Source organism: Rutilus rutilus (assembly GCF_951802725.1).
Source record: "Rutilus rutilus genome assembly, chromosome: 11".
NCBI classification, from domain to species: Eukaryota; Metazoa; Chordata; class Actinopteri; order Cypriniformes; family Leuciscidae; genus Rutilus; species Rutilus rutilus.
Genome location: NC_140216.1, coordinates 2,030,132 through 2,043,501, shown reverse-complemented (window position 1 = coordinate 2,043,501; position 13,370 = coordinate 2,030,132). Strand labels below are relative to the sequence as shown.

The 13,370-nt window shown below is 42.1% G+C and overlaps 1 protein-coding gene across 1 annotated transcript in view; it reads left to right on the top strand.

Annotated features, from left to right (window-relative positions):
• The window catches only part of med30 (mediator complex subunit 30), a 33,988-nt gene that overhangs the window by 4,437 nt on the left and 16,181 nt on the right, over window positions 1–13,370 (top strand). The window contains exon 4 of the mRNA XM_084423373.1: window positions 8,219–8,326. Coding sequence (XP_084279499.1) covers window positions 8,219–8,326 — 108 coding nt within the window. The remainder of the gene's footprint in view (window positions 1–8,218; window positions 8,327–13,370) is intronic.

Genomic DNA, 13,370 nt, shown 5'->3' with positions numbered 1-13,370 from the left:
TAACTGATGTTGTAGTCAATCTATGCTTTTTCCTGTGAGCTATGCACTTTTTTCGCATGGTAAAATAAAACCTGTAGCTGAACTTTGCCTTTTTGCTAGATAATTTAGTCAGATAATACTTTAACCAAGTTTAGTGTTTTGTTCTTCCCTCATATTTAAAATATTTTAAAAATATAAAATATTTTCCTCATATTTTGATGGTTTAATTGAACTTGTAGAGTCATTTAAACAAATATCCCCTCTGGCCGTCACTTTTTCCCACTACTATATATATATATATATAACTAAAACCATTAAAAAAAAATATTTTAATTAAAATAAGATCAAATATAAATATTAGTAGAAAGTTTTTAACTAAACAAAAAATTGAAATGTTGTCTTGGAAATAAGCTGAAGTTGAAGCACAAAAATGATCAACTAGAAATAAATAATAACTAAAACTTAAATAAAAATAGATTAAACCTAAATAGCAAAATATTAAAAAAAGCAAGAAATCACAGGAAAATATAAAAATAAAAGCCAATTCAAAATACAAAAATAAAATAAAATAACATTTTATGAACCACAGGTAAATTATGTAAAACATAAAGTGTCTCTGTGATTTAGACATGAGGATGGAGACGTTGTAAATGTAAATTTGGCACTCAGGAATTACAACTGGAATGCGTATGAGAGCAAATAAAGATCGAATGCACAGCTGGTCCATTTCATGCAGTCTCTTCTCTTTTATCGAGAGAGCGCTGGAATAAAGTCATTAGATCTGCAGGAGCTTTAACCGGAGGGCATGAAATTCAGGTTCTTCCATCTCATTACCAGAAGAGCTCGTGCTCACAGGATATTTATTTTGGCCCGGTCCCGTGTGTTTGGTTCAGGTGTTATCTTTAGCTCCTGTTGCGCTTTCTCTCCAAACAGGAAGTGAGTTAATGGAGTCAGAGGCATTACCTCATCATCACTTCGCTAATTAGCCGAGGCGCTCGCTAATGAACAGCTGGCCAAGTCCCTCATGTCAGCATTTTCCAGCCCAGGCAATCACCGGCTCCCAGCGGTGGAATTTCCTGCACACCGAAAAAGAAACAGCCAAGTCATTTCATTTACCACCTCACTTTTTCCAGTCGCCTCAAAGTAATCAACCCGAGTGAGCCTCGGTGAATCACTAGCTGGCAGAACACATCCATCTTTCAGTGTCTGGGCCTTGAGTAATGTGTTGACTGCGTTATATTAACTATAGCTGGCTCTTTCTTTCTTGCGCTTGCTGCTGACAGGTGGAAACTCAGGGTGTGTTCGGTTCGGCTCTCTTGGTTCTTTTGGTCCAGATCGGAAAAAAGAAAATGACACATTAAAGTTCCCCTGTGGTCAATCATTTTATCCCTTAAAACTCACCAAAATGACATATTTAAACGTTTTTTTTTCTTCATGCCTTAAAATAGCTTGAATGTATGTAACTTGCCTCATTTAGTATGCGCGGTTCTATGAATATGCAAATGAGCCCCGCCTCCACTCACTCACTCAGCTCAGAGATCCACTGGTTGACGATCACACGTTGATCTGATTGGTTACAAGGTAGTTTGTGACGTCAGAAACACCAGCGATTTCAAAGCGTGTTTTTGAGACTGTCTTTGGTTCACTGCAGTTTTAAGGAGGAAATACTCAGCAATGGTGTCGACTTATGAATTTACACATGCTTTGTCTTAAAGCAGATTAAAAACACCACATAGACACATAAACAACATTAAAAGCTGGATTTTCACCACAGGGGACTTGGGGCCCTATTTTAACGATCTGAAATGCAAGTATCAAGCGCATTTGTAGTAGCAAATGCAAGTAGCTTTGTGGGCGGATCTAAAATGTGTTGGTCTGATGTAGCTTCATTACTCATAGGTGTGGTTTGGGCGTAACATGAAATAAACCAATCAGAGCGACATCTCACATTCCCTTTAAGAGCAGGCGTGCTTGTTCCATGGCGGATTTGCTATTATAACGGCGGATTTGCCAGAAGCGGTTCACAGCCGAGGAGACCGCCGTTCTCGTCAGGGCCGTAAAACACAGAGAAGTGACATTGGGGATGGAGAAACACACCCAAATTAGCTTTGGTTAAACAGGCGTATGATAATTTGGGTAAATGTGTAAGCTAGATTTATGCCTATTTTTTCACATCTTCATGGACACAACAATGATTTCCCTCGTGTGGAATATTTTTCCTTGTAATAATGTATGGTTTTCTAAAAATGAAAACTGCTGCGTCTGTGTGTAGATGAGAGAAGCAAAGTGTATGCGCGTTGTGCACACGCTACATTATGGCCAAGCATGCGCCCTTAAAATAGCATCTGAATAACGCGCCACTTAGACTAGGTTTCTCCTGGTCAGTGGCGGAATTGTTTTCTGAAACTGCAAAATAGCACCAGGGAACGTTTGCGCCGGAACACGCCTCCTCTTTTCGCTGAACCGCCCCAGGGAGCGCAAGTTCATTCCCTAGTTTACCGGCGTGCGTCTGTGGAGGGAAAAGTCCGCTGTGCGTCGGGTGCAAAATAGGAATGATACATGCGTCGTGTACAAAGTCAATTGCGCTGGGTGCGAGATAGGGCCCTTGGCATTATTGGTGCGATTACTAATGCAATTGCTCTGTTAGTGTGGTTACATTTACTTTTGCATTTAATCATTTAGCAGATGCTTTTATCCAAACGAGGAGAGCAAGAGAAGCAATTAAACTAACAACAGGATAACACATTATTTTTTTAATAGTTAAAGAATAGAAGAGAAAGTGTTAGTATTAATGGATCAAGTGTTGCCGAAAAAGATGCGTCTTCAGCCGTTTTTTGAAAACTCAGGTTGAGTTTGGCAAGTCATTCCTCGAAACGATCTCTGAATCTGATGCGGTTGTGTTCACACTTGTAATTCGGTTCACTTGGTTCACTTGGTTCGGACCAACCCCCCCTCAAGAACGAATGAACATACGCATATTGTTGCCACTATACTGTGATTATTACGGCATCACTCCCTGCAGCACCAGCTATACTCAAAGCTAGTTCAAATTCGCCAAATGAACGTCCTCGTTGTGAGAAACACTTAATCGTCGCCGGCAGGAAAGCAGGAGAAGAGCGAGCAATCCTGCGGGAACCACCGGGACTTCCTGTAAATGGTCTGAAAGTCCGAACCATACAGAAAATGCGCTCACACTAGAAACGAACCAAACCTTTGTTCAGTTTGATCCGGACCGAGACTAGCTCTTTGCGTCGGACCAAATGTCGTCTGTTTGGTCCGGATCGTGGTCCGGGGGAGGTTTCACACCTGTGATTCTGATTCGGATCAAGTCCGAAAATCCGGACCAAACTAGGTAGGTGTGAAAGGGCCCTAAGTCCTGGTCCGCTTATAGTGTTCACATCGGCGTTTTAACAAAGAGACCGAACCTAAAGTCATAGGGATATGTTCAAAACCTGCTTTTATTACGTATATTACGTGACGGAACTTACCGAACATCCAAAACAATGCTGTGTTCTGGGATAAATGCGCTGGTTGTGTGTGCGTAACCTACATATGATGGTGTTTTAACCAGCTGAGATTCATTAAGAGCTTATATTAATGTGTAAAGGAGTCAAAACAGCGGCAGGAGTTCCTCTAATACCCCTTTTCCACCAAGTTTCGACAGCCAAAGAACCGGTTCTCGGCCAGGAAAATTGGTTCCAAAGTGGCACCAACTCTTTGCTGGACTAGAGCCGTTCTTTTACCACGTCATGCTTACGTCGGGGTTATTGTCGAACTTCTTCTCGAACGTAACCCCCGATTATAGTCATCCAGACGAGCAGCACAAATGTTCTAAACGTCTTCTTCTGACCCCGATATAGGATCGCAAAGCCAGGAGAAACATTTGCAGAAAGACGATGTAGTCCAGCATTGTAATTGTTATGCTTGAAGTTAGGAAAGCTAAGACGTATGGCAACGTACACAGTGACGTAACGACGTCGTTCGCTGGGCTCTCTAGGCAGTGGAAAAACAAACAGGTTCTGAGAAGATTCGCAAGTTGAACCAACTTTGAACCAGCACCAGTTCCGAACCAGTTCCTTTTTGGTGGAAAAGGGGTACAACACACACAAGTGCCGATCTGCTGTGAGGAGACGTGGTTCTGATGCTGAACGGAAATGTAATATAGGAAACATGATGAGAAAAACCAGAGCTATACCCTCATTCACTATTCCCTACATTACTCCACTAATGCTTGAGGGAGTGAATGAAGACGAGAGAGTGAATTCGGACACTGAGTGCCGCTTTTGCATAGTTTGCGCTTGCCGTTTGATAATCATTTGAAACTTATAAAACTGCAGCTCCTGTAGTAATGACAAGATTTATCTTGAACTCTATTCATCTTGAAAACTAGCATATATAAAGCTTAATTAAAGGAATTTATACGCTATAGCCAAATTGGACCAGCAGTTTGGAAAACGGATGGATGGATGATTCAACTGCAGCCTCAGGAATTCATTCGGCACGACCTTCAAAGTGCATTATGGGTATTCTGAGCATAAATCGGTTGTATGCTTGTTATTGCAGTGCATTATGGGATTTAATGAGTGCACTTGATAACATCCACTGTGGTTTCGGACGCCACTACAAATGGCTGCCGACTCAAGTGCCCTATTTAAGGGTATAGGGGTGATTTGGGACACAGATATTCTTGAGCATTCGGTCATTTTTAGGGTCACATCTTGTGACATCATGTCCTGTTTTTGGTTCGTTTAGATGTCTTTGGTCTGTGTTGTGTTCATGTTTCAGTCGAAGCGCACGAACAGAGCAATCACACTAGAGTTCGTTTTAATCCAGCCAAACCTGCCAAGTGTGAACTTAGATTGTTTTTGCTCTTGTTCTCTTCAGAAACTCTTCAGACCTAAAGAGCGCAAAGCTAATTAAATCAGTCCTTGAGCTTCGGCCTCCCTCTCTCTCTCTCTCTCCCTCTCTCCCTCTCTCTCTCTCTCTCTCTCTCCCTCTCTCTCTCTCTCTCTCTCTCTCTCTCTCTCTCTCTCTCTCTCTCTCTCTCTCTCTCTCTCTCTCTCCCTCTCTCTCTCTCTGTCTCTCTCTCTCTCTCTCTCTCTCTCTCTCTCTCTCTCTCTCTCTCTGTCTCTCCCTCTCTCTCTCTATCTCTCTCTCTCTCTCTCTCTCTCTCTCTCGCTCTCTCTCTCTCTCTCTCTCTGCTTGGCCAGTCCCTCGCCCGTGGTTTTCTGCATTCACTCCCTAGCTTGATAAACCTGCCAGGGGCTTTTCTCTCTCCCTCTCTTGCATTTCATATGATCAGATTTTTCCTCCTCGGCATGTGACGGCCTGAAGCCTGTAAGGTCTGCTCTGTAAAGCCGCAGAGCCACGAAATATGAGTGATTCAGTGATTCAGAAAGCAGGACTTGATTTTTCTGTTCCCCGCTGAAATCATAGATCGTTTAAGCCGTTACCTGTGCAGTGTGCGCTGCCGTCTGTGTGTCGACGTTTGACCTTTCAGATAGAAGTGGGCAGACTGACATTACCATTCAAAAGTTAGTTTTTTTAAACTAGAAGTTATATGTGCATTAAATTGAGTATATTTGTATTAATAAGTGCAATAAATGCAACCTTGAGACCCCAAACTTTTGAATGGTTCAATATTCAATATATAAAATATATTCAGTTGTAATGGGTAGTTAAAGCATAACATATTTTATGAAGATTTTTGGTCAAATGTATATGAATATATAAGATGAAGTGTATATTTTAGGTCACCTTTTTGACTTCAATAGTTCTGTTTAAATGGTATTGTGGCAAATTGTTTTAAAAAGTAGCCTAGTAGCCTTATAATGTGAGATGGATGCATGCATAATAATAATAAAAAAAAGCAAAATGCTGTTTACATTTTTATTTTTATCTATCTATATATATATATATCATGCCACACTACAGGACATGCGTGCCAAATTCCTAAATGTATTTCTTGTCGACTAGTCATGTGCCATTTACCTCCAGCTTATTTTTCATTGTGATAATATGCTGTCTCACAACTCATTAGTAGTCAGTGACACAAATAACATAAAAAAATCTTTTTTTTTTCCGCCTCAGTCATTTCCCATTGGAAACATTTCTTGAGGAAGTATTTCTTGAACTCAAAGTTCTTGGATGTTCATAGAATGAAAGAATATTTACAACTGACTATGAAAACACAGATGCATGATGACCAACGCAGGTTTAATGCAATATCAACCGCAAAATTATGCTTTTTCGCCATTATGAGATGCATCATGTAATCATGTACACTAACAGTAGTGTAATCTAGACTGTTACTGTTACTAAAAAAAGGTTTGAATTTTTCTTTGTTTAATTTGCACACTGAATATGGGTTGGAGCTTTTAATTTTGAACTCTCAAAGTGCACCAGATTGATGAATTCAACATTAAAAAGCACAAAATTTTCTTACGGGGGAGCATGCCCCCGAACCCCCCTAGAGGGGACAGAGGTACACTCAACAGGGAATTCATCACTGTGAAGTATAGTTCACAGATATTATGAAATTACAATTTTGTACTGTCTGTTAACTATCACATTACAAGGCACAGTTATTTATTTCTTTTGTTGTTGTTGTTGTTGTTTTTTTGGGTGGGGGGGAGCAATTCATTTTTGCTGCATACCCCTCTGACACTGGGTGGTTGCGCCACTGAGTATCGGTAAGAGTAGTAATAGGCCTACCGTTAAAACCTTAACGATACCCATACCTATTGGCAGCAATGAATTACAAGTTATGGCCAATTTAACTGTGATTAAATTCAGTATACGTCTGCCATATGTTGCCACCCCTCAAAAATTCCTGCCCCCCTCTCGCCACCCCATAAATATTTTTCTAGATCCGCCCCTGGATGCATGCATAATAAAAATTAAAAAAAGCAAAATGCTGTTTAAAAAAAAAAAATATATATATATATAACATGCCAATAACAACTGACAATGAAAACACAGATGCATGATGACCAACGCAGGTTTAATGCAATATCAACGCCATTAAATAATGAAGCCATATAATACGAGATGCAAAAAAGCAAAATACTGTTTAAAAATGGTTTAAAAAATATATAACATGCCACACCGCAGGCCATGCCAACTTCCTAAGTGTATTTCTTGTCAACTAGTCATGTGCCATTTTCCTCCAGCTTATTTTACATGCCGGTAAATTGACTTCTGCAAACCGTAGTAAATCCCGTTGCCAGTGAGGGTGTTTTTCTTCTCCTCATGCAGAACACCAGCAGGTGTCACTGTGATGTTAAACCCGGGACGTGCGAGTCTGTTCGGCAAGGTCACAGGATGATGGAACGTGACCAAAAGAACAAGACACTTTAGTGATGCAGGAAAGCATAAGAGGGCAGAAGCATCTGAACCGAGACTCGAACAACCCTGTCCGTGCTGGCGAGGGGCGCTGACTATTTGTGAAGTTAAATCATTCAAACCTCTTCATTTGAAAGCCAAAAGGCCAGTGCCTGATGAGGGATTTATTTGGGCAAAAGAGCAGAGTTATGCAATAAGACTTAAAACATAAGTGTTGATTTCTTCTGCGATGAAAGCCTTTTGAATTATGCAACAATCCATTACTGTGGCATCGCCAGGTTGTTGAACCTTAATCTCATCTCTTAAGCTCTCGTGTTGTTTAGACAGTGGCTCACCACAGTAAATGTTTACACGAAATTATATTCAAACTGTGGTTTTTGTCCTTCATATTATTCTTCATGTAGCTTTGGATAACAGCCCGGCTTTCAAAATCAGAAACAAAATTCATGTTTCAGTACACAAATACCATCATATCTTTTTCATTCATTTTTAATACGAGATGTTTCTCCAGGAAGGCATCAGATTGCAGGTTGAGTCTCGTGTAGTGAGACTTCGGTGACATTCGAAAGGTGCCTCATTCCTCTTCAGTTGAGCATTAAACATAAATAAAATAATTGTTAAACCTCTCCAGACTTTCTTTTTAGCTGGTTTGCCCCTGCTGGTAGATTCCTGTAACTACACCATCTCCGACCCAAAAAGCATCTTTCTCCATTTACTGCTTTTTAAAAATATCTGTGTATTTTATGACAACATTTACTAGATGTTTTTTTGAATTTTTTTACCATCCATTGCCTGATTATTATTTATAGAACGATTAGAGCATGAAATGGGTTTGCTTATTTTATATTGTCTGCGGCTGATATGTGGTAATTTTATTCTGTCTTTCTGTTTTTAGCAACTTATCCCCTATGTAGAGGATGACAGCTCTAAACTGGACGACCGAATGGTCAATCAAACGCGTGCATCCAGCGAGGAGAGGAGAGAAGTTCTGGAAGTTAATAAGGTTAGAAAAGCTCATTTTTGACAGATGCTTTTAACCAAGTCGATGTTTGGATTTATATATGCACATGCTTGAGAGTCTATGACTGGATCATTATTGCAGTCATTTTTATGTTTGTATCATGTTATATGTTTGGGTTACACTTTATTTGGTAACCCTTTATTTTACAGTGTCCTTGTTACATATGTTACTTGTACTTACCATAGTAATAACAGTAAATTATGCATAATTACATGCAACTAACCCTCAACCTAATCCTAACCCTATAGTAAGTACATGTAGTTGCTTAATATTACTCAGTACTTAAATATATTATTACACTGTAACAATGACACCTTAAAATAAAGTGTAACCCTTTATTTGTAACAGTTCTTCTAACCCTAATCGATGGAGTGTGTAACTTTTCATTTCTTAAACAACCATGTTGGAAGACACATCATGGCCATATTCCAAGATGACAATGTCAAGATTTATCAGGCTCAAAATGTTAAAAAAATGGTTGGGAGGAGCATGAAAAATCTGCACCTTAAATTCATTGAAGGTTTTTGGGTTGTGCTGGAGAAGACTTTACAGAGAGCTGGACTCTTGCATTGTCAATACAAGATCTTGACCAAAAATTGATGCACCTTTTGATGGAAATAACATCCCAACTTTATTTCCATCAAGACGTGATCTCCTGAAGAGATCTCCTTCAGAATCCATGTTTACAGTGTCCTTTAACATGGTATATCTGCAAAATAATGAAGCCATAGTATTTGAAGACCAACCTGATGACTCTCTGCCAAAGATTTTATGACTTTTTTTTTGCAGTAAAAGCGAAATGATCAGGCAATGTTTTTTTCCTGCTCTCCTCTCTGCCATTGAGTCGGCCTTATTAAAAACTGCAGCGTGCTCATGAAAGGCAGTCGGCGCGGAAATGCTCATGCGACGAGGGCCCTGGAGGTTTTCGCCGGCCAAATAGCCAGCTGCAAATAACACGCTGGATGAGGAAACCATGTTGGGGGAATAAAGGTTGACAAACTCAGGGGAGGTCAAGGTTGCGTCAGAATGTGGAGCGCAGATGTGCTTCAGCTCTCCAGCATCTGCCTTTGCAGCATTCACATGTTCTTAGTTCTCTGATGGTCACAGGACATGAAAGTAAACATAAAATATTCAGCTTTTTTTAGGAAGTGTTTTATTTTTATTATTTTTTATTTATTTTAATATATTCTCTTAACCCAAGCAGACAGAGAGTTTATTGGCGTGGCTACTCAGTTTGGGGCGTGGCTACTGTAGCAGACGGAGAGTTTGGGGTGTGGTTACTGAGTTTGGGGCGTGGCTTCTGTAGCAGGCGGAGAGTTTGGGGCGTGGTTACTGAGTTTGGGGCGTGGCTTCTGTAGCAGGCAGAGAGTTTGGGGCGTGGCTACTGTAGCAGACGGAGAGTTTGGGGCGTGGTTACTGAGTTTGGGTGTGGCTACTGAGTTTGGGTGTGGCTACTGTAGCAGGCAGAGAGTTTGGGGCGTGGTTACTGAGTTTGGGTGTGGCTACTGTAGCAGATGGAGAGTTTGGGGAGTGGCTACTGTAGCAGACGGAGAGTTTGGGGCGTGGCTACTGTAGCAGACGGAGAGTTTGGGGCGTGGTTACTGAGTTTGGGTGTGGCTACTGTAGCAGATGGAGAGTTTGCGGAGTGGCTACTGTAGCAGACGGAGAGTTTGGGGCGTGGCTACTGTAGCAGACGGATAGTTTGGGGAGTGGCTACTGTAGCAGACGGAGAGTTTGGGGCGTGGTTACTGAGTTTGGGTGTGGCTACTGTAGCAGATGGAGAGTTTGGGGAGTGGCTACTGTAGCAGACGGAGAGTTTGGGGCGTGGTTACTGAGTTTGGGTGTGGCTACTGTAGCAGATGGAGAGTTTGAGGAGTGGCTACTGTAGCAGACGGAGAGTTTGGGGCGTGGCTACTGTAGCAGACGGAGAGTTTGGGGAGTGGCTACTGTAGCACACGGAGAGTTTGGGGCGTGGCTACTGTAGCAGACGGATAGTTTGGGGAGTGGCTACTGTAGCAGACGGAGAGTTTGGGGCGTGGTTACTGAGTTTGGGTGTGGCTACTGTAGCAGATGGAGAGTTTGGGGCGTGGCTACTGTAGCAGACGGAGAGTTTGGGGCGTGGCTACTGTAGCAGACGGATAGTTTGGGGAGTGGCTACTGTAGCACACGGAGAGTTTGGGGCGTGGCTACTGTAGCAGACGGAGAGTTTGGGGAGTGGCTACTGTAGCACACGGAGAGTTTGGGGCGTGGCTTCTGTAGCAGATGGAGAGTTTGGGGCGTGGCTACTGTAGCACACGGAGAGTTTGGGGCGTGGCTACTGTAGCAGATGGAGAGTTTGGGGCGTGGCTACTGTAGCAGACGGAGAGTTTGGGGCGTGGCTACTGTAGCAGACGGAGAGTTTGGGGAGTGGCTACTGTAGCACACGGAGAGTTTGGGGCGTGGCTACTGTAGCAGACGGAGAGTTTGGGGAGTGGCTACTGTAGCAGACGGAGAGATTGGGGCGTGGCTTCTGTAGCAGATGGAGAGTTTGGGGTGTGGCTACTGTAATAGCAGATGGAGAGTTTGGGGCGTGGCTACTGTAGCAGACGGAGAGTTTGGGGAATGGCTACTGTAGCAGACGGAGAGTTTGGGGAGTGGCTACTGTAGCAGACGGAGAGTTTGGGGCGTGGCTACTGTAGCAGACGGAGAGTTTGGGGCGTGGCTACTGTAGCAGACGGAGAGTTTGGGGAGTGGCTACTGTAGCAGACGGAGAGTTTGGGGCGTGGCTTCTGTAGCAGGCGGAGAGTTTGGGGAGTGACTACTGTAGCAGACGGTGAGTTTGGGGCGTGGTTACTGAGTTTGGGGAGTGGTTACTGAGTTTGGGGCGTGGCTACTGTAGGAGGTGGAGAGTTTGGGGTGTTCTATTAATGATTATATTAATTATATTATATAATTATTTTTATTATATATATTAAATATTTAATAATGCATATTTTTTAATTATACAAAGTCTTAATTAATCATCATTTTGGGAATACCTGGACCAGTGGATAAATTAATGGATTATTTTTATGCACGTGCACAGGATTTATATAAACATGAGGTATGAAGGATGATGAAAGGACAGATAGACACATGAATGCAGAGAAAGAACGGTACAGTAATGAATGGACTGATGGATGAACAGGCAGATAGACATCAGCTTGAACGAACAAATGGACACGCATCCATGAAAGTAATGAGACCATGTATGGATGATTGAAAATTAGCACTCAGGTCAGTTTGTTGAAACATAATGGAGACCGGCTGTCTGACTCATCCCATTGTGGGCTAGGTTGCGCATTTTAATAGAGTCATGCCATTGTCTTGCTGATTGAGTGCCGTCGTTTGCTTTGCCAATGGAGCTCAGGCTTGATTTAGTGAATCCTTCATCACTGTTGGAGCTCCAACAAGTTGGTGAAGTTGTGGAAAGATGTATAGCGCGAGTATGGTAATGTCCCGCTGCTTTATGGGACGTTCCGTCACTGAATGATCGCCCTGCTCTCGTTATCTGTCGATTGGGGTAATTGCTGTTTGTCAGAGTCCAGGCTGAATAATAGTCTTGCAATCTCGAGCGGCCTTCATCACCGCGACCGATCTGTCTTCACACATCTTGTATGTGTTCTGGAGAGTTTTATTGTACCTTTCATTAGCAGCATAACAATATTGGCTTTGTTTTCCTTCATTTTTCAAATCTTCCTGGTGTAAAGGACTGTTTCACTGCAAGAACTATTAGGATATTAGCATCCACATCAAAACACGGCAATATTCTGTTTATTATAAGCACATAATGCAGTTACGTCGTCTGCCACTTTAAGTGCTCAAGCTCTTTAAACTCTGATGTTTTTATCATTCATCAGCTGGAACAAAAAAATGGCCCTGTGTCGTTGTCGTTATGGTTGTGGTGAGGATATTTTCTATTAGAAATAGTCTATTTTAATAGAATTAGAGTGATTATTAAAGAGGTCCTTTTTACACAGTCTTGATGTTGTTTTCAGGCTCTACTAGAACAGGTTTTCCTGCTTGAATGTTGATTATTCTCCTCATATTCTCCATTGTTGCGGCTCCTCTCTTCCCAGTCTGTCAGTAACGCTCTGTTTAGTTCCTGTCTCTATGAAGCCCCTCCTTCTGAAAAGCACACTGTGCTCTGATTGGTCGGCTGGAGCAGTGTGTTGTGATTGGTCGAGCGCTTCGAGCGTGTTTGGGAAATGTCCCGCCACTTACCATAGCCGCCAGTTTCAACCATAAACTGTAAAAAAATATGGACGTAGTGTCCTTGACGGTTTCTTGGTTTCTTAAGAGCATTTTTGAAGCCCAAAGTGGGCGGAGCCGGCCGTCGCCATCTTGGTAACACGTCACCGCGCGTCATTCCCGGATAACAGAAAATCGGCAAAGGGGCGGATTACGCTAACAGACAGCAGACAAACGGCTAGTAGTGACAGCGGCGGCAATCCACCTGTCACTCAAGTGGCCACGCCCTTAATTATGCAGAACTTTAAGGTTTAATATAATTTAAACGGATGAGTTTAAAAAAAATTCACCCCCCTCACAGTTGTCATGAAGTGCAAATTTAGCTATATATTTTAACACGGAGGTCTATGGGATTGACTCTCTTCTGCAGCCTGTCTCTAGTGGCCAGTCGATGAACTGCAGTTTAACTCACTTCTGTGTTAGATTCAAGAGAGAGACCGGAAGATTTCCGCTTGGTTTCAACACACTACTAATTAACTCAACCAGGCCCCGCCCCTTTATTCTGCGTATGAATTATGTAAATGAGGAATATTGTGACGGGTTCGTTCCCAGAAGAATCTCAAGACACTTGACACTTTATTAAATAAAGAAAATTTAACATGTAAATCAAACCAGGTCCTTTCTAGTTGCAGTAAACAGCCCTTAACTGAATGCGCATTTTAGTCACACTGAAATTCCAGTGCAATTTAGAGTGGAAACAAAGGCGCAAGAGAAATAAACAAACGCTGGCCTGCATCATTTGACTCTAGAGCATAAT